Source organism: Miniopterus schreibersii (assembly GCF_964146895.1).
Source record: "Miniopterus schreibersii genome assembly, chromosome: 9".
Lineage (NCBI taxonomy): Eukaryota > Metazoa > Chordata > Mammalia > Chiroptera > Miniopteridae > Miniopterus > Miniopterus schreibersii.
The window spans coordinates 58,444,900-58,466,258 of NC_138118.1; the positions used below are offsets into that span (position 1 = coordinate 58,444,900).

At 33.9% G+C, this 21,359-nt stretch overlaps 1 protein-coding gene across 1 annotated transcript in view; it reads left to right on the top strand.

The window, feature by feature from the left end:
- The window catches only part of AKAP9 (A-kinase anchoring protein 9), a 137,342-nt gene that overhangs the window by 27,867 nt on the left and 88,116 nt on the right, over window positions 1-21,359 (top strand). Inside the window, exons 6-11 of the mRNA XM_081147848.1 lie at window positions 967-1,122; window positions 1,967-2,164; window positions 7,104-9,488; window positions 15,862-16,075; window positions 18,478-18,557; window positions 20,721-20,856. Coding sequence (XP_081003974.1) covers window positions 967-1,122; window positions 1,967-2,164; window positions 7,104-9,488; window positions 15,862-16,075; window positions 18,478-18,557; window positions 20,721-20,856 — 3,169 coding nt within the window. The remainder of the gene's footprint in view (window positions 1-966; window positions 1,123-1,966; window positions 2,165-7,103; window positions 9,489-15,861; window positions 16,076-18,477; window positions 18,558-20,720; window positions 20,857-21,359) is intronic.

Here is a 21,359-nt window from a genome sequence, read left to right on the forward strand (position 1 = left end):
ATGTACTTTTAAAAAAAAAATTATCTTTATTGTTGAAAGCATTACAGATGTCCCCTTTTTCCCCCCATTGATCCCCTCCACCCTGCATCCACCCCACCCCCAGGCCTTCCCCATACCAATGTCTGTGTCCATAGGTTATAGGTTATGCATAGAAGCATATAAGTTCTTTGATTAATCTCTCCCCACCCACTCCCCCACCCCCACCTTCCCTCTGAGATCCCTCAGTCTGTTCCATGCTTCTGATCCAGTCTCTGGATCTATTTTGTTCATCAGTTTATTTTGTTTATTATATTCCACATATGAGTGACACCATGTGGTACTTTCTTTCTCTGACTGGCTTATTTCACTTAGCATAATATTCTCCAGTTCCATCCTTGCTTTCCCAAAAGGTAAGAGATTCTTCTTTTTTATAGCTGTGTAGTATTCCATGGTGTAAATACCACAGCTTTTTTATCCACTCATCTACTGATGGGCACTTGGGCTGTTTCCAGATCTTAGCTACTTGTAAATTACACTGCTGTGAACATAGGGGTGCATAAGTTCTTTCTGATTGGTGTTTCAGTTTCCTTAGGATATATTCCTAGAAGTGGGATCACTGGGTCAAATGGCAGGTCAATTTTTAATCTTTTGAGGAACCTCCATACTGTTTTCCATAGTGGCTGCACCAGCCTGCATTCCCACCATCAGTGTACTAGGGTTCCCTTTTCTCCACACCCTCGCCAGCACTTGTCGTTTGTTGATTTGTTGATGGTGCCATTCTGACAGGTGTGAGGTGATACCTCATTATGGTTTTAATTTGCATCTCTCTGAGGATTAGTGACGTTGAGCATCTTTTTATATGTCTCTTGGCCATCCGTATGTCCTCTTTCTGCCAGTGAGTTTTGAAATCATATCTTTTTAAGAAAATAATCTGTTTCATTTAAAAAAGTAAGTCTAGCCCTTATTAATTTCACTGATGTCTTTTAGTTACAAGAATTTGAAGCTGCCATAAAACAAAGAGATGGCATCATAACCCGGCTCACGGCTAACTTACAACAGGCAAGAAAAGAAAAGGACGAGACGATGAGAGAATTCTTAGAGTTGACAGAACAAAGTCAAAATTTGCAGATTCAGTTTCAGTATGTAAGTATTACCTGTGGGACAAAATTTATTAGATTTTTAGTAAACAATTGAGCATTTTTTCACACTTTCCAAATCAAATTTAAATTTGTTTAAAATTCATTTGCTTATTATGTATCATCTTGGAAAAACTAGTGAATATATGTTGTTATATTAACCAAGAATTTAAGTCCTATTTCATGAGTGGTTCCTTGCTTTTATTTCTTTGTACTTCTTTGTCTATATTTTGAAATCCTACAAAACCTTTTAAGTCTGATTGGGTGGAGTTTTGCAGAAATTAACATGTAGTCACATCCTACCTTTGCCAACTCTGGTATGCTTTTAATTAGAGTCTGAAATGGTAACTAGACTACATATACTCCATTTACGTTTAATTAGAGTCATAGGAATCTAATTGTATTAAGGTTTCTGATGGCAAGTAATGGAAAATAATTGGACATAGCTTCAGCAAAAGGGAAGAATGTAATGTAAGGATACATATCTTACAGAATTCAAGGCAGAACTGCGACCAGATCCCTGAAATGGATTGAGATCAGAAACTAGAAAGTCATCAGGAACCCAGGAAATCTCAGGCCCATTCCTTTCTGCTTGTCTGCCTCAAACTTACCTCTCTCATTAGACAACTTTCTCAGCTTTATCATGGGAAAAATAATCTTACTGGTTTGGTTTGGATGTGCCCATACTCCCTGATCAGCCATAGCAGTATGTTTGCTGGGGTCTCAAGCCTGTAAGTTCAGCACAGTTCCCAGAAAGAATTGTGAGCCAAGTTAATACCTCCAGGAGGTGTGTATTGCTTACTGCATTCACTTCAGAATTTAATACTATGGGGTTTCTTTCTGTTTTCAAGTTACAGGCTAGTGAAACTTTGAGAAACAGCACTCATAGTAGCACAGCTGCAGATTTGCTACAAGCCAAACAACAAATTCTCACTCATCAGCAACAGCTGGAAGCACAAGACCATCTATTAGAAGATTATCAAAAAAAGAAAGAAGACTTCAAAAAGCAAATCAGTTTTTTGCAAGAGAAAATTAAAGCATATGAAATGGTATGTTTATCTTAAAGAGGCAACTGTAGCAGCTTTACAATTAACTTTCAAGTTTTATATGCAAGTGTTTATCTTTTTGTTATGTACATGAATCACAAAATGTTATAATTAAGAAAAGTTCTTTAAGTTTGTAAAATAATTTGTTTCTAAAGCAATTAGAAATCTCACAATAGTAGATAATACTCATTACTGAGTTTTAAGATAATACTCATTACTGAGTTCCTTGAAAGTGACAAGCTTATGTTAAACTGAGTTTTCAGGAGAATCTAAATCCACAACTAGATTTTCTATTCTTTTTATTCATCTATAGGTATTTCTATTCATTTTAGCCATGATTATGAAATTCTGAAAATATTTTTATGACAAAATGAAATTTTATGGATTTTAATTAGAAAAAATAAAGTCAGTTCTCTTTATTCACACTAGTTTTTTTTTCTTGTAGATGATAGTGTTTATTATATATTTTTTAATTTTATTTTTGTTTAAAATATTACAGATGTCCCTTTTTCTCCCCAGTGACCCATTCCACCCCGTCCCATCCCCCTCCCCAGTCCCTTTCCCCACCATTGTCCTGTGTCCTTGGGTTGTGCATATATGCCTGTAAATACTTTGGCTACTCTCTCCTCCTCCACCCACCCGCCCTAGTTATGTTTTATATAGTTGCCTGGAACACTTATGTAGCAAATATGTGCTCCTTGGACACACACACACACACACATACACATACACACACACACACACATACACGTCTCTCACACACACATACACGTCTCTCATAAATTATAATGTTAAATCCTAAAAATAGCTCATCCTGGTAGATTATATTTTATTTATTTTTCAAAAGATAAAATGATGGTCAGAAATGTTAAGCAACTTGCCTGTGGCCACCCTGCTACAGTTGCCAATGTTGGGATTCAAACTGTCCAGCTGGCCCAGAATCAAAATATCTTGTACTACACTGCACTGCCCCCTACTGTCTTTATTCTCCTCTCCATCTCTCCTCTCCATGTGAGAGCTGAAGCAAGAAGACAGTGTGGTTGCCTTGTTGGGAGTCAGCTGAAAATACACATGTCCAGCAACTCAAATTTTTTGCCACGCTGTACACTTTTTTTGGTTTTTTGGGGTTTTTTTTGTTAAATATATCTTCATTGATTTCAGAGAGAGGAAGGGAGAAAGAGAGATAGAGACATCAATGATGAGAGAGTTGTCATTGATCTGCTGCCTCCTACACACCCCCAACTGGAGATCGAGCTCGCAACCCGGGCATGTGCTCTGACCGGGAATTGAACCCCGATCTCCTGGATTCTAGGTCGATGTTCAACTGCTGAGCCACACCCAGACAAGCTGTACACTTCTGAAAATGACTGAGAGGATTGATTTTGGGATTAAAAATAAATGTTGGCAGTAGATGAATTCACAAATACAGAATTTGTAAATAATGAGGACAGACTTGTACATATAATACAGTACTTTTTATAAACTTAGGAGGCTCTTCTGCAAGAGGCTGAGAAATTTCCAAGACAAGAGTACTGTTGGGTTAATAATAAAAGTATTAGCTATGTTCTATTTTTGTTCACTTGCCACCAGGCAGTATTCAAAGCATTTTGTACATATTAATTCACTGAATCATTACAAAAACCTTCTGAGGCAGAGGTACCATTATCACCTCCATTTTACAGATGAGGACACCAAGGCAAAGCAAGAGGAAGCAATTTGCCCAAGTATATAGGCAATAAGTTGGTAGAACCAGATAACAAACCTAGGTAGCCTGACTTCAGAGACTTTGCTCTTAAGAAAATAGAAGATATACAAATTTAAGATACTGAAACTATGAAATGGACATGCTTTACAGCCAAGGTAATTTAAGTATTATGTAGGTATTTACAAAACACCTGTTTTGTACCAGGCCCTGGCAAGAGATAGTGATGCTTAAAATATGCCCTTTTCTTCACTGGATCTCATGGTACCATGTATACAAGATACCACAAAATAAGGATAAACATAGGTAAAACGTGTGTTGAAAGTTCTGAGTAGGTCTGACTTTGTAAAGGAAATGATTCAGGGTAGGCTATAGGGAGGAGGTGATGTGTAAGGTATGTCTATAAGTTGGAACAATCTTTTTAATTGTATTTTGTTTCCTTGGCAGTTGTCATAATGTGTGGCACATAGCAGCTACTCAATACTTATTTGGTAAATAAGTGAATAAATTATGAACTGAATCTGAACTGATAGAGATGGGGAGTACATTTTAGACAGAGGGTGGAGTGTGCATAAAGACCCAGGCTAATACATGTTGAAAATGTATAGGGAGCAAAAAATAGTTTAACTAGAAAATGATAGTCTTTGAAAGTGAGTCTTTCCAGGATGAAAGTAGAAAGACAGTTCACGTTAGAATAGCCTGGAAATTGAATTTTATTGTGTTATACTTAGTTGGCAGAATAATTTAAAATTATTTAAAATTCAAATAATTCACTTATGTAGGGGGAATAACCTTTATTTGACTGTTAGCAAGAATACTTTTTATTATCAGTCTCTTTTTCGTCACATATATATTTTAATTTCTCTTTTTTTCCCTTTGAATGAATTCTCCTGAGTAGTAGTTCCATCAGAGTAGCTGAGGGACTAGAGCATTAGGGTGATAGTTGAAACTGTTTTGGTCCCCTAGACAACTGCATTGATAATTCGAGGTGTACTCACATTGTCTTAATCCTGTGAACTTCCCATGGTGCAGTAGTCACAGGTAGGAAGTATATTAGTCCTACTCTCTCAGGTCTGTGTCCAGAAGTAGAAGGATTGTATCTTCAATCACAGGGCTGTCGTTTTTTTGCAATACAAGATAAGTGGTTTAAAACCATGTATTTTTGAAATAAACGATACTAAGAAAAATGAACCATGAATTTGTATTGTTTAATAGTTAAATGAAGAATTATTGTTGTTTGTTTGCAGTTATATCAGGTGATGAACAATTTTGAATTAAATGATACTGTTTTATGAGGGGTTTTCCCCCATAGGAAATCAGGAAATAGAAATGTTACAGATTTATAACAATGTTCACATTTTCAAAACTAATTATCAATTTAACTGAAGTTGTCCTCAGTGAACTGATTTTACTCTTTTATAGGTCCATAATGCTTTATAGATTTTTTCTAGTATATAAATACATTACACTTATATATAACAGAAAATATATTTATTTTGTTTTAATAATTAATATACTTATTTTAGTTTTGAGCATATTTTGTGAGATTGAGGAAATATTATCTTTATTTTATAGACAAAAACACAGATTTCAGAGATTAAACTGATTTTAAGTGTCATTTGGTAGTGTAGAAATTAAGAAGGTTCAGTTCTTGGTAATAACTTACCGTAACATTGGATGGGCTATGTGATATCAAGTCAAAAGCTGATAGAATTTTCTCAAGTGGCTGCACAGGATAGCATTCATTGCCTTGGTTTATATAGTAAAGAATCCGGTCTTTTGCTTGTAAGTCCCGAAGTCTGATTTGGTTTTTATTTTCTATTAACTGAGACTTGAGCTATCTCAAGTAAACTCAGATTTTCCAAGTTCAAGAGGCTAATATTTAAATCTTCAATATAAGCTTATTAATTTATAATGAGAAATAATTTTCCCAGAGACCTATATACTTCAAGTTCATTGGATTTTACTTTTGAAAAGCCAAATAATTATAAGAGAAAGTTCTTTAGTGAGCATGAGATCAAGGGATGTTAGAGGAATCAAATATTCAGGGCATTGGGCTGTAATAACCTGATGTATTCATCTCACAGTAGGAATGATTGTGCCTCTGGATTGGAATTCTTAAATTCTGTTTGCTACAATCCCCTACGTTGCTTTCTACGTTTGGAATGCTTTTCCCGGAAGGATCAGAATTCTCAGTTTCATGGCACCTTGGTTCTCTTCCCTGGACTGTACATGAATGGGCTCTGCCAACATTTCCCTCTGAGGTTTTCCTTTTTCTGGGCTTTTACGTTCTTTGTTTCTATATGTTAATATATTCATTCGAGGTGCCTTTAAATCCCCTTGGCCTGGGACTCTTGTCTCCTTAAGGTGATTTTGCTTACCTAGTTATATTCTGTCCCATTCTTTGGATTTTACTTTCTTCTCTGTTCTTGGGACTACAACCTTTACTTAGGCAACTAAGTAACAGAGGCAAAACTTCATCTCCAGGGCTTCTGCTTGACTCCCTTGTGGTATAAGACTCCTGTGAATGATTGTGATTAATGATAATCACAGCTTTTGCATATGTTCTGGGTTTAGACTTATATGCAATTCCAAAATAAAATCCCACACCAGGATAAAGTATCTGTCCTGCTTACAAGTTCTTATTGAAACCAAAAGTCTAGGACCAAGTTGCTATGTCATAAATGGTATGGTTGTCTTGCATGTGACTTGAAGTTCAACCACTTAAGTGTTGCATATCCCTAAATTTCTAATATACTTAGCTCCAGGGATTAAGTTAAGGCACTTGCCCATCAGACACCTTGAGGTCATCAGAATACATGGGAGGAACCTTGATTTTTAAGACTTTTTTTCTAGAACTATAAAGAGTATATAGTATAAATATTCTAGCTATAGAAAACACTAAATACTTAGAATGTTGGTTAGTAAGAAATATGAAAATATAATGGTTTAGACACATCTTAATCTGACTGACTTTTTAAGTTAAAACTTTTAATCATAGCAATATAAGAAAATTTCTTCCTCCCAAGAAGGCCAACACTACTGTAATGTTTGCTCAAAAGTAGTGTTGGGTAAACAAGTCCTATATCTCATTGACTTGGGAAAAATTGAGGGACACGCTCAGCAGTCACTTTCTATAGAATTATGTAAAAATATTACTCTTGGTAATGGGGTTAAGTGACGTAAGTTCCCAGGAAGTAAAAATGTCATTTTCATAGTTTCATTTTTTTCTTTTTAAAGGAACAAGATAAAAGAGTAGAAAGCTCAAATAAAGAAATACAAGAAAAGGAGGCAATCATCAAAGAATTAAATACAAAAATAATTGAAGAAGAAAGAAAAACTCTTGAACTAAAGGATAAAGTCACAGCTGCTGACAAATTACTGGAAGACTTACAAGAACAGGTTGCACAGAAGAACCACGAGATAAAAAATATGAATTTAGAGCTTACTAATTCCAAGCAAAAGGAAAGACAGTGTTCTGAGGAAATAAAACAGTTAATGGGGACAGTTGAAGAACTTCAGAAGAAAAACCATAAAGATAGCCAATTTGAAACTGATAACCTGCAAAGAATGGAACAAGATGCACAAAGAAAGTTAGAACAACTCCGAGCAGAGCTGGATGAAATGTATGGGCAGCAGATAGTGCAGATGAAACAAGAGTTAATAAAACAACACATGTCACAGATAGATGAACTTAAAACACGACATAAGGAAGAAATGGATAATGCTTTAAGATCATGTCCAAATATTACAGCTAACGAAGATCAAATAAAGTTAATGAATATAGCAATAAATGAACTGAACATAAAATTGCAAGATACTAACTCTCAAAAGGAAAAACTCAAGGAAGAATTAGGAAGAATTTCAGGGGAGAAATCTGCTCTACAAAGACAGCTTGAAGAACTATTTGAAGAATTGAGCTTTTCAAGGGACCAAATTCAAAGAGCTAGACAGACAATAGCTGAACAAGAAAGTAAACTCAATGAAGCACATAAGTCCCTCAGTACAGTGGAGAATTTGAAAGCTGAGATCGTATCTGCATCTGAATCCAGGAAGGAACTAGAATTAAAACATGAAGCAGAAGTTACAAATTATAAGATAAAACTTGAAATGTTAGAAAGAGAAAAGAATGCTGTGTTAGATAGAATGGCTGAATCACAAGAGGCTGAATTAGAGAGACTGAGAACACAGCTTCTGTTTAGTCATGAAGAAGAACTTTCCAAACTAAAGGAAGATTTAGAAATTGAACATCGAATAAATATTGAAAAACTTAAAGATAACTTGGGTATTCACTATAAACAGCAGATAGATGGCTTACAGAATGAAATGAGTCAAAAGATAGAAACCATGCAGTTTGAAAAAGACAATTTAATAACTAAGCAGAATCAATTAATTTTAGAAATTTCAAAGCTAAAAGATATACAGCAATCCCTTGTGAACTCAAAATCAGAAGAAATGACTCTTCAAATCAATGAACTTCAAAAAGAAATTGAAATACTCAGACAAGAAGAAAAGGAAAAGGGTACACTTGAACAAGAAGTTCAAGAATTGCACCTTAAAACTGAATTATTGGAAAAACAAATGAAGGAAAAAGAAGATGACCTTCAAGAAAAATTTGTACAACTTGAAGCAGAGAATAGCATTCTTAAAGATGAAAAAAAAGCCCTTGAAGACATGTTGAAAATATATACTCCTGTTAACCAAGAAGAAAGGTTGATTTTCATGGACTCCATTAAGTCCAAATCCAAAGATGGTGGCTGGCAGAAAGAAAGAGAAATACTCACAGAGGAAAATGAAGAACTCAGAAAGCAATGTATTCAGCTAACTGAAGAGATTGAGAAGCAGAGGAACACTTTTTCATTTGCTGAAAAAAATTTTGAAGTTAACTATCAAGAGTTACAAGAGGATTATGCTTGCCTTCTCAAGGCAAAAAATGATTTAGAAGACAGTAAAAATAAACAAGAGGTAGAGTATAAAAGTAAGCTTAAAGCACTTAGTGAAGAGCTTCATCTTTTGCAAAGAAGAAATCCAACTACCTCAAAAACGAAAAGTTTAGTCTTTGACGACAACAAACCTTTTATAGCAGAGCCATGGGAAATTGGTGAGGTTGTTGAGAAAGATACAACAGAACTTATGGAAAAACTTGAGGTAACCAAGCGAGAAAAATTAGAATTGTCAGAGAGACTGTCTGATCTTTCTGAACAACTAAGTCAGAAACATGGTGAAATTTGTTTTCTAAGTGAAGAAGTTAAATCTTTAAAGCAAGAGAAAGAGCAAGTTTTATTGAGATGTAAAGAGCTAGAAATCATAATTAACAATAGTAGGACAGAAAATGTAAGTGGATGTGATGTTCAGTTAAGCTCTTTAAACGGTGGAGTTGTGACTATGACAAGCAGGGATTCTGGAGGATCAATTTCTAAAATAAATAAGGATTTTGGTGGATCAAAAATAATGGAGGATGAGAAAATACCTGTTGAAAATATGACTGTTGGAAAAGAAAGCAAACAAGAACAGTTGTGTGGGGCTCACTTGACATCAGTGGCAAATGAGTTATCACTTGGGATAACTGAACTCAGTGAAAATGATAAACTTCAGCAGGAACTTAGTGTACTTAAATCAGAACAGGTATGCTTGCTTATTTATATATGCTAAAATACATCGTTAACATACATTTCATACAAAAAAAGTTTTTATCTTCCAAGAACATAAACCTCCTTACAGGAGAATGAAAGTAAACCCTATAATGTAATTCTCAAACATGGTTGGCTTTCAGTTAATCTATGGTGTACATTCTGCTCAAGAACTAAAAGAGTTGTCATTTTCTTTGGGAAGATGAGAGTCTAAATAACTTTGTTGAGAATGTAACCTTTAGAAAATATATTTTTTTATTATCTTGTTATAATCCCAAAGATCGGTTTCAGAATTTTCATTCATATTGGTGTTTTCAAGTTTCCACAACTGAAAATTAACTTTAAACTTTACTCTTTAGTTGTTCAGTAGTTATGAAACTATATTTCCCTGAAAAATAATCTCATTTAACTCCTAGAGTTTTCTTCGAGTATCCTTATACCTGAAAGGGGAAAAAGTATTAATTCTAAATACAGTTAAAGAATGCATGTTATAAGTAATAATAGATCACTCCCAACAATTTATATTTACTACATACTAATATTAGAAATAACAGAAACATTCCACTGGGTATCTTGTATAATGATATTAACTCAAGCTTTATGTGTTTTTTCATTTATTTAACAAGTATTTACTGAATCCCTTGCCAGGTATATGTATATAATGGCAAACAAGAGAAAGATTCCTGCTCTCAGATAGCATATATTCTAGTGATGGAGGCAGGCAGTATAGGAGGAAACGAGTAGTTAGAAATAGTGATAAATCCTGTGAAGAAAATAAAACAGGTACTGTGATAGAGAATAATGGGTAGTGGTGGTGGCAGCATTAAATAGGGTGGTCAGGAAAGGTCTCTTGGAGGAATTGACATTTGAACTGAGATCTGAATAGCAGGGAGGAGCCGACCACAAGGAAGTCAGAGCAGTTGTGAAGGCGTAGATGAATTTGAGTTGCAGAATGAAGGTACATGTAATTGACTTTGAGAGAGGGAGAGTGGAAGAAAAGTTTGAAGAAGGAGGAAGAGGCCAGTTCTTGGAGAGCCTTATAGACTTTGTAAGATGTTGAGATTTTACTCTATATACAGTAGGGAACCACTGGAAAGTTTTTACTATTCTAATATATATCATATGTGAAGAAATTTGCCATTTTAATAACTTAAATAGAGTTAAGAAATTCAAGTTGCATAATTATTAATGCCTTGTTAAATACCTGGAATTGTTTTTAAAACCTTAAACTGGTTTTAATTTGATTTCATTAATCCTAAAATGTAGATACCATTTAAATTTTTTTAAAAAGCATTACTGGGAGAGGATCTGAATTTGAAGATGGTAAAATGGTCACACTTTTTCAATAGGAATTTTATTTTCCCTACTAAAGACATTTTCAGTGACATTAACTTACAGAAAGTGAAGAGAAGCAAGTGTGTAAACTGTCCCTGCCCACTCATCACTACCAAGACAAACCGCCTTATTGGTGGGGAGGAGAGTGAAGTGTGTATGTATGGAAGGAAGCTCATTGGGAAAACTGAGCAATAATTTACACAACAGTGACATCTAAGAGCAATCTAAATATGCTTAGAAATAATACTAAAGCCACAAAAAATACTACTGGGACTGAGTTTAGTAAATGGAACAGATATCTCTGAGACCAAAAAAAATGCAGGTGTTAAGATTTTTTTATAATTAAAGGTAACAAATGAATAATTTTGAAGTATAATTCCGTGTTATTTTAATATGATTAGGAAGTTTGAGCAGAAGGAGAAAAATTAAAACATAGAAGTCTTGTCACTGTTGAGATGCAAGGAAGAGGGAGGAGTGGCAGAAATGCTATTGATATGATTGATGATTGATGCTTGGGGACAACATGGATTGAAATGTGTATGTGTAAAGTTGAAGGTAATAATTAATATTGAAAATGGTATTGGAATTTAGAAACTAGAACAATGTCCGACACATAATGGGCAGTTAATAAACTTTTAAAATGAGTGAGTAAATGGAAGAATAAGCAAAATAAAGCCAGTTTATCAAGAACCAACAGTGAAACAACATAGGCCTTCAGGTTAGAGTTAGGAACAAGATCAGGATAGTTTTGTTTTGTGTTGTTTTGTTTTTTTAAATATATCTTTATTGATTTCAGAGAGAGGAAAGGAGAGGGAGAGAGAGAGATAGAAACATCAATGATGAGAGAGTCATTGATTAAGCCCGCAACCCGGGCATGTGCCCTGACCAGGAATCGAACCCCGATCACCTGGATCCTAGGTCGATGCTCAACCACTGAGCCATGCCCGGCCGGGCTCAGGATAGTTTTTATCACTTGCTTTTCATCATTGTCCCATAGGTCCTAACGAATGTAGAGACAAAAAGGTTTGTGGTATAAATGGAGAGAAGCACAGTTGTCATAATCCACAGATGTAATTAAATACCTAGAAAGTTTAAACAAATGAACTGATGAAAAGCTTTAATGAAAGGCATGGGGTATAAATGAGAAGACTAATTTTTCAGTGGGAGATATTTAAATTGTAAAATGCCATATAGCTCTAGAAAAATCCGTAAGGCTTGTATAATTCTAACCAAAATTATGATAAAAAGATTTTGAAATTTAATTGTTTACAGTTTATCTGGAGGAATCAATGCACAAGAAGAGCCAAGAATATTAAAAATTAATGAAGCTATTAATTCAATAGAATAACAAAGTATATACACTCAAAGAAAGTAGAAGGAAGGAAATAATAAAGTTAAGGACATAAATAAGCAAAGTTAGAATAGCCAAAAGAGGAGGAGAGTTCAATGATATTGAAAGTTTATTCTTTGAAAAGATTAGTAAGAGTTATTAGACCTCTGAAAAAATGATTGTACAAATATAGAGATTTTAAAAATCATAAAAGAATATTATCAGTAACCTATATGAATAATTTGAAATTATAAACTAGATGGTTTTCTGGAAAAATATAAATTATCAAATCTAACTCAAATAGAAATGCAAAACCTGAATAAACCAATAACCATTTAAGCATTTGAAATAGTAGTTAGAAGTTTACACTCTTCCCCCAACCAAAAATACTACACTGAGACCATTTTATAAGTGGTTGTACCAACTCTTCAAAGAACAAATATATAATCATTTACTAAAATAGGGTAAAAGATAGGGGAGAGAGGGAGGGAGTGAGAAAGAAAAGGTACCCAGTATATTTTATGAAGCTGGTATAATATTGATATCAAGACTTGACAACAATGGTACAAGAAAATAAAATTATAGGCTAATCTTACTTATGAATATGGTTGCAGAAATCCTAAATAAAATATTAGCAAATTTTCCCAAGAAATGGAAGATCTGAAAAATCTATTAATCTCTGCATTCATACATCATTTTAATAGATGCTGGAAAATAATCCATAAAAGTTATAAGAATTCATTTATAATTTTAAACACTAAGAAATCAGAAATAGAAATTTCTTGACTATGATAATGATTTTTATCAAAATATTTAACAGACAACATTTCTAATGGTGAAATTTAGAAGCATTTCTGTTAAAATCCAGTGTAGGACTAGGATGCCCTCTATCAACTTTACTGTTTTAATATTGTCTTGTAGTTACTATCTAATGCTGTATGACAAGAAATGAGAAACAAAGGATATGAACAGAACAGACAAACTTTAAATACTACATAAGGTGTTTTGAACTTAGAAAATTATAAAACATTGAAGTACCTAAAGACCTACCTATATGACAATATATACCATACTGATAGTGAAAAGATATAATATAGAAATATAATTACTCTCAAATGTTTACATTCACTGTAGTTCCAATGAAAACTCCAATAAAGTTTTTCATGAATCTTGAAAAACTGATTTTAAAATTGATATAAAAGAGTAAATATTTAAGAACAGCCAAGATAGTCCTAGAAAAATTAATTTTTAATTTTTATTTTTTAAAATATGTTTTATTTCAGAGAGAGGAAGGGACAGTGAGAGTGAGATAGAAACATCAGTGATGAGTGAGATTCATTGATCAGCCACCTCCTGCACGCCCCCTACTGGGGATCAAGCCCGCAACCCAGGCTTGTGGCCTGACCGGGAATCGAACCCTGACCTTCAGGTTCATAGGTCAGTGCTCAACCGCTGAGCAACATCAGCCGGGCTAGAAAATTTTATTTGATAGCAAGACATTAAAAAATTAAAATAGACAGTATAGTTCTGATGCTAGGATGGAGAAGTAGATCAGTGGAGCTTAGTGGAAAACCCAGAAGCATACCCAGATACTTGTGAAAATTTAGTATGTGGAAGAGGCGGCCCTACAAATGAACACTTACTTGGTATAATCTAAGGAGCCTCTACTATTGTTCTGGACACTGCAGATTTAACAATGAGTAAAAATAGGCAATGAAGAATAAAGCTTGTATTTTAGAGTAGACATTAAACAAAACAAATTATAACATGTCAAGTGGTAATAAGTAGTATGAAAAAATTAAATTATGATATGAGGATGGGTCTTCCAGAAGTGGGGCGATGCGTGCTTTTTTACGTAGGGTAGGTCAGGGAAAACCTGAGGTGGTATTCGAGCAGCTTGAATGCAGTGAGAGAAGCAGCCAAGTCAGGAAAAGTTGACAGTGTTCAGTGCGTGCTTTTTGGAAAATATCCTTTTGGTATTTGGGGTGGGGAGTTAAGGAATTAGGTCCTTACCCTTTAGAATAAAATAACTCCAAATTGGTTAAAGGTGTTCACATGAAAGGAAATTAGGGTCTTGATAGAGAAGGACTTTAAATGAGGACAAAAAAAGATTGAAAAATGTCACAAGAAAAGATTGAAAAATGTCATTATATCTGTTTTACAAATAATACCACAAAATAAGTTGAAGGACTTGGATTAGATATTTGCCACATATAGTAAAAACAAAAGATTAATATCAAGATGATGTAAAGAATACTAATAAAAGGAGAGGTTCAGAATTATAAAAATGAACAGTGGATATATATAGATGTGTCTCAAAATAGTAAACCAAAATGTCTAATAAACATGAAAAGATACTTTTAACTTTATAAATTGATTTAACAATAAAACAGCATTTTCTACCCATCAGATTGCAAAATAAGTCTCTCAATAAAAAGTGTGGTGAGACTATAGGGGAGATGAGTACTCATATACACTGTTAATATCAGTGTAAATTGGTACAATTACATAAAAAATAATTTGGTAGCCCTGGTCAGTTTGGCTCAGTGGTTCGAGCATCAGCCCACGAACTGAAGGATCCCCTGCCCCCTTCCATTCTCTCTGAAAAAATAATGGAAAAATCCTCTGGTGAGGATTTTAAAAATAATAATAATTTGGTAAAATCTAATACAGTTAATGTGCATTAGCTACAACCCAGAAATTACATTTGTAGATGGTTCTCAGTGTGGTCCCTGATCAGCAACATCAGTATCACTTGGAAACTGGTTAAAATTCAAATTCCCAGGTCCCACACCAGATCTCCAGAACCAGAAATTTTGGAGGGGCCCAGCAATCTGTTTTAATAAACACTCCAGATGAATCTGATGCATGCTAAGGTTTGAGAACCACTATATTAGAAAAACACTAGCACATTTGTATGAGGGGATGTGTATAAGAATTTATTGCAACATTTTTTGAAATATAAAGACATTAGAAATAACCCAGTTGATCTCCAGAGAGGAAATGGACAAATCATGGTGTATTCATATATACTATACTACAGTTAAAATAACCTATATCTACATGGATAACTCTCAGAAGGATATTGAATGAGAAGAGCAGTTTGTAAAATAAATATTTTGTACCATTTATGTAAATTCTTTAGAAAAGTAATATATAGTACATTGTTGACAGGTATATCGAGAAGTGATAGTATAAGTAGTGGACTGGACTTGCTAACTAGTTTGTGTTAATGATTGTCTCTGGGGAAGGAGGAATGGGAATATGGTAGATTAAATCTTATTTATATTTTTGTTTTAACCAAAAGTGTGTTAGGGAGGAGCTAAATTGAAGGGGGAAAAAAGACAAAATATTAGCATTTATTAATTTGGAGTGTGAATGCATGAGTGTTTATTACATTATTCTTTGTATTTATTTACATTTAAAATATTTTTAAACAAATCAAAGATGAAGCCATACCAGATATCAAAATTTACCATAAAGTTGAGCTAATGAAAGCATTGTGCTGCTTTCCTTAAAAAATACAAGTAGATCAATGCATCAGAATGAAAAGTGAGAAAAAAAATTATACTTATATGAATTTTTAAACTATAATTTCATGTATTTTTCCCCTTTGTGGTCAGTATATGCAATAAAATAGATGTTAAATGATTTGAGTTGTCATTTTAAAATTTTCTGATGTGTATATACATTTACTTTTAAGAATGATTTAAGGCTACAGATGGAAGCTCAGCGTATATGCCTCTCTCTGGTTTATTCAACTCATGTGGATCAGGTTCGTGAATACATGGAAAAAGAAAAAGATAAAGCTCTTTGCAGTCTTAAAGAGGAACTTATTTCTGTTCAAGAGGAAAAGATCAAGGAACTTCAGAAAATACACCAATTAGAGCTGCAGAATATAAAAACACAAGAAACAGGTAAATGGGTTTTGACAAAATTATAAGTACTATAAAGCAAATAAGTATCTTGTGTTAGCACCCATGGAGGAAGGTAACTGTATATCCCAATCGTGGAATAATTTGTTTATTAAGTGTTTCAGAAATCTAAAATCACTGAAGTATTTTTCTACAGGAAGTTAGAATCCAGTGGGAAAGCAATATAAAGTAAACTGTTAAAAAAGAGTAGGACAACTTCTACAATAGAAGAATGAATAGAACGAATGGTAGGAGAGCAGAAAAGTCTATTACTTCTTTGGAGGATGAGTAGGGTGAGGCAGTGGGCAGGAGTAGGGATGTTAGAATTGTAGGAGAGCTCTTGAGATTTAAACATAGAGGTACGAGAGACTGCATCCATTTTGGAGAATTGAGAGTTCAGGGTTTGTGAAAAAGTAGTGAGGGATAAAGCCCAAATTATTGGCAGGAGCTTGATCAGAAATAGCTTTATAAACCCTGAGAAGCATGTTTAAGTTTTGTGCTATAGTGGGGGTTAACATAGTAAGATTTCTTATTTTAAGATGACACCTTTGGAGCAAATCAGGAGATGAGATTAGTGATGAGAAGTTAGGCAACTTTGGCAGTAATTCTGATAAACAATAAGATGTTGAGCTAAGTGTCATTGAGGATGGAAAGGAAAGTTCAAGAGTCAAAGAATTAGATTGTAGTCTGCAGTTAATGTTAGCAGTAAAAGGGGGAGGAATTGAGATGATCCCTAAGTTTCTAGCTTGGGTAACCATATCCAGGGTAACTCCAACCATGAAGATAAGATAAGAGGCAGATTTGTGGGGGAAATAATAAATTCAGCTTGGAACATATTGAATTAAAAATACCTGTTGACTTTGAAAAAGAGATATCCACATAGGCATTTGAAAAGAGAAGTCTGAAATTCAAAAGGGAGGCTTAGGCTCAAGATAAAGATTTGGAAATCAAGTCATTTGAGGTCAAGGACAAGAATAAGATGGCCTAGGAGACTACTGGGTGAGCCAAAAGACTAAGATGGTACTATGGAAAGCAACATTTAAGGAAACTTAAATGGATTTAAGTAAACATCCTCTGTCCTTCGTATCTCTAGGCCTCCACTCTTGACAAATTTACCTGTGGGAAGGAGATATGGTTTATAAGTTTGTTCCATGGAATTACTCTGTTGAACAGAGTAGAATGTAAAGAGTGGCTTAAATAAGAATACCATACTTTTCATTTCAGGAGCTCTTTGGGTTTGAATTTAATAAGATTTTAAGCATTATATTATTTTTATTGGTATCGTCTTCAGATAGAATCCGTCCATGGTTTTTCAAACTGCAGGTTAATTAATGAGTAATGAGTCCGTTTAGTGGGTAATGGCTGTTATCAGAGAAATGTGTGGATGGTCTTTCTCCTTTGCTAGTGGGAGTGGGGCTCTTGGGGTACTGCTGGAATAAGCATTTCAAGAAGGATGAGATGTGGTAGAAAGCTTTATTTGCTTGGCATTATATCCCTCTGTTTCTAAAGTCTCATTTCCCTTAATCCAGTCCTAGCAAATGTGCAGCTGGGGAATCAATAGAACTAGAAGCAAGACCAATGTCCACAGTTTCCATTCCATGGTGGTCTAGCACAACATTAGGCTAGTTGCAGTCCAGTAGTCCATTGTGTGTGGGGTTCACATGGCTGTGGGCTGTCCGGGTGAATGCAGGAGAGTGAGAACCCCACAGGCCAGGAACGTGAACCAAGAGAGTAAGAGGGCAAACTCCTTTTTTAGGAGCTTAAGTATCTCACATCTTCCCGTGCTTTCAGTGGCCACTGCTACTTTGGCCAAAGACCTGGGTGACACAAGTACCTTCCCTGTGTCACCCAGACTTTACTGGGCATGGGTCTAAACTGTAGCTTCTTGGCAAAGCTGCTCAAATTACTATAATATTTGGCCTTCCTTTTGCTCCTTTCCAGTTATTTATAACTGGGTTAATTATAATGGTATCAATGACGAGTATTTTTTTTTTTTTTTAATAAATGAAAGTAGAGTAAAACAGAAAATATTGGAGTGCATAGCATGTGGAAAGAGTAAATATTGATTTGTGAAATTTTTGTTTCAGTTTTACATAATAGGTTATGATATATGATTTATTGTTTTGGGTTGCAGTAAAAAATTGTCATGGCTATATATCATTTTCTAGGATAGAAATTTAAAATTCTACAAATTTGAAACAGTTAATATTGAGCAGTAGAAAATACTTTGAAAGAAATAAAGAACTTAAAACTAATCTTAAAGCTGTCCTCTTGCACAGCAGGTAGTGTGTCAGTCTCATAAACCAAAATCTCATTACAGAGAAGCTTCCAAGGTGACCTAGATTTAACATGATAATAGTATTTAAGTATGTAAATTGATGTCTTATTGCAATATCTTCTATTAGGTCATGAAGTGAAGCCTTTACAGATGCTCATTGGAAAACTTCGCAAGGCAGTATCTGAAGAATGTTCTTATTTTACACAGGTAAGATATTAAACAAGTACTTTTAGACAGGAATTGCTAAATTTTAAGTTATTACTAATTTGATAAGCAGAATCATCCAATTTTGTTTTCCCTTCTATCTTCAGTACTGAACATAGGAAATATGTCCTGAATTTTTAAGTTTAAAATGAGCAATTTAAGATTTTTTTCTTGATAAGTTTGGAACGGTAAATTTAGGTAAATTATCTCAGCAATAGAACAGACAACAGGTATAGCTAATAAGAAAACAATGGACCAGTAGAACCTCAAGCAGGTCTGTTTCCTGCCCCTGCCCATTTTGGTGGTTGAGTGAAAAAACTTAAAAGCTCTAATTATACCAATTATAATTATATTTGTGAAGATGGGGTAAAATAGGAGCTCTTACACACTGCTGGTGGGAGTGTACTACATTGAAAAGCAGCTAGGCAGGATTGAAGATACCACGTACATCCCAACACCCACTCTTTTACTTCTAGATACACTCACATATACGCACAACCAGATATGTTCATTGAAAAAGTGTCTCTGTAATAAGTTAAAGATTGGAAACAACTTGGATTTCCATCTGTAGGCAAATGAATAAACAAATTGGCATATTCATTTACTAGAACACTACTTAGCAGTGTTTGATATATGTACTAATTGTACTAGTGCCAATAAATTTCAAAAGAAAAAAGTATAAAAACATGCATGCTAGAGCAATCACCTCTGGGCAGAGAGAAGTAAATGAAATAGGACACATAGCTTCAAATTTATATGTAATGCTCAATTTCTTTAAAAAAATGTGGAGATAATATGTCAAAATATTAGTATTTATTAAAGCTAGGTAATGGATTTTTTTCTGCATATTTGAAATAGATCAAAATTTAAAATACATACTTCAGCTTGTCCTGATCTCTATCCCTGCAATTTGTAAATTGAAGGGGGAGAAGAGTAGTTTAGTTGGGACAGGTAAAGCTGCATTATTGATTCTGATTACCTATAAAATAGTTCAAAGTACAGTATTGCATCAAAAAAAGGACAGAAATAACCACATCAAAGGCCTTTACTCATTCAGCTACTCTTCAGCCTCCACCTCCACTGAAGGGTTCAGGCATTGTCCTTTCATATCCATTGTTGATAGTCAGTAAATATGGAAAGATGGCCCAAGTCACAGGAGTTCATCTATAAGCTGACTTTATATTTTCTTCTGTTAATAACTTTATCTGACCCTTAATCTCAAGTTGAAATATGAATTAGCTTTTTGTAATGTAGAGGCCCTCTCGAGTTTGTCATAAAACCTAGTTTTGTGACTAATCATTGATGTTGTCATGGACTAGTTATTTCATCTTTCTGAATCCTCTCTTTATCTGTAAACTGGGTGATCGTGCAGGTTTCTATCAATTCTGATATAAGATTTCAACTTAGGGACTATGCTGAAAATTTAGTAAACTCAGTTATTGACAATATAGTTTAACTTTTAAACAGATTTCTAGAAATAGCAGTAAGCAGTTTGGCTTTTAAGTCTAGAAGTTGATTGTTATTTTTAGCTGTGTGAGGGGCATGTGTTAGAGAGTTTATGAAATGATTATGGCGCATGTGTTTTAAATGATAGAATTATTTGCTGCTTGGGAGAAAAAAAAAATAATGTGGCAAACATTTTTAATTTTGTGTATGTGTAAACCACAGAAAACTGCTCTCATGTTATAGAAGTGTGTGAATATAACCTACTTGATATGTTATAATTTCTATAGGATTTACAGACTACTTTCCAGTCATCATTTTTGGACTTTCATCCTTGTTTTCAGGTGTTTTTTCAAAGGTAGTTGACATTACAGGGATAATATCAAAGTAGGATCCAAGCTATAAAGTGGCAAATTAAAGTACAAGATATATTCATTATTAGAAAGAAGCAGAAAAAGTTATAGTTTTGCTCAGTGATGGTTATCAATATTTTCCTTAGATCAGGAAAGATAGGAGAAGAATTTCATGTCCTATAGAGAGAGAGAGATTTAGACTTGACTATTTCTTTTGCAGATTGATTTGGTATATATGGAGGAGTGTTTTCTTATTGATTTTTCTGTCATTTTGACTGTCTTTTGCATATAGGAAAATAATGTTTAATTATCTTTAGAGGAAGAAATTAAAATTTTAATTCCATAAAATACCTGATTTTGTTGTTAACAGACTTTTTGCAATGTCCTCGGTGAACATACTCCTGCTTTAAAATGCAAAGTAAATGTAGAAGAGAGAGAGAGTTCTGGGGTTCATACTTCTGAAAATCAAGAATTAGAATTGCAAGACTGTAGATATGAAGTTCAAGGTAATAAAAGCTGACCACATTATTAATCAGAGTATTTAATTTTCTTAAATCCATTGATGATAAACTTTTACCTTCCATCATGATTTAATCATTTAACCAGTTTAAGTTTATCATCTTAATATCTATATTTCAGATTCATGAAATCTTACTTAATATACATTTTTATTTTTATAACGCAGTAATTGTGATGTAAAGAGAACGGGAGCTGTCCACAAGTTTTCTTGTGTCTTTATCCACTGTTCCTCTACTCCCATCTATTCCTGATTATAATACTCTTCTTAATTTAATACCATCGATTCAAACTTTTAAAAGTTATTGTATTTATTGAATAAGTTTATGTCAATGGTATTTTCTTCTTTAAAAAGAATAAGACAATCTTTCTTAATAGGAATCCTGTATTACTTTATTTTTATAAATTACAGCCTCAATTTTTTCGTGTCTCTTGACAAATAAAATTTTTTTACTCCCGTCCATTTGAACAAAATGTGTGCAAATTAATGAGT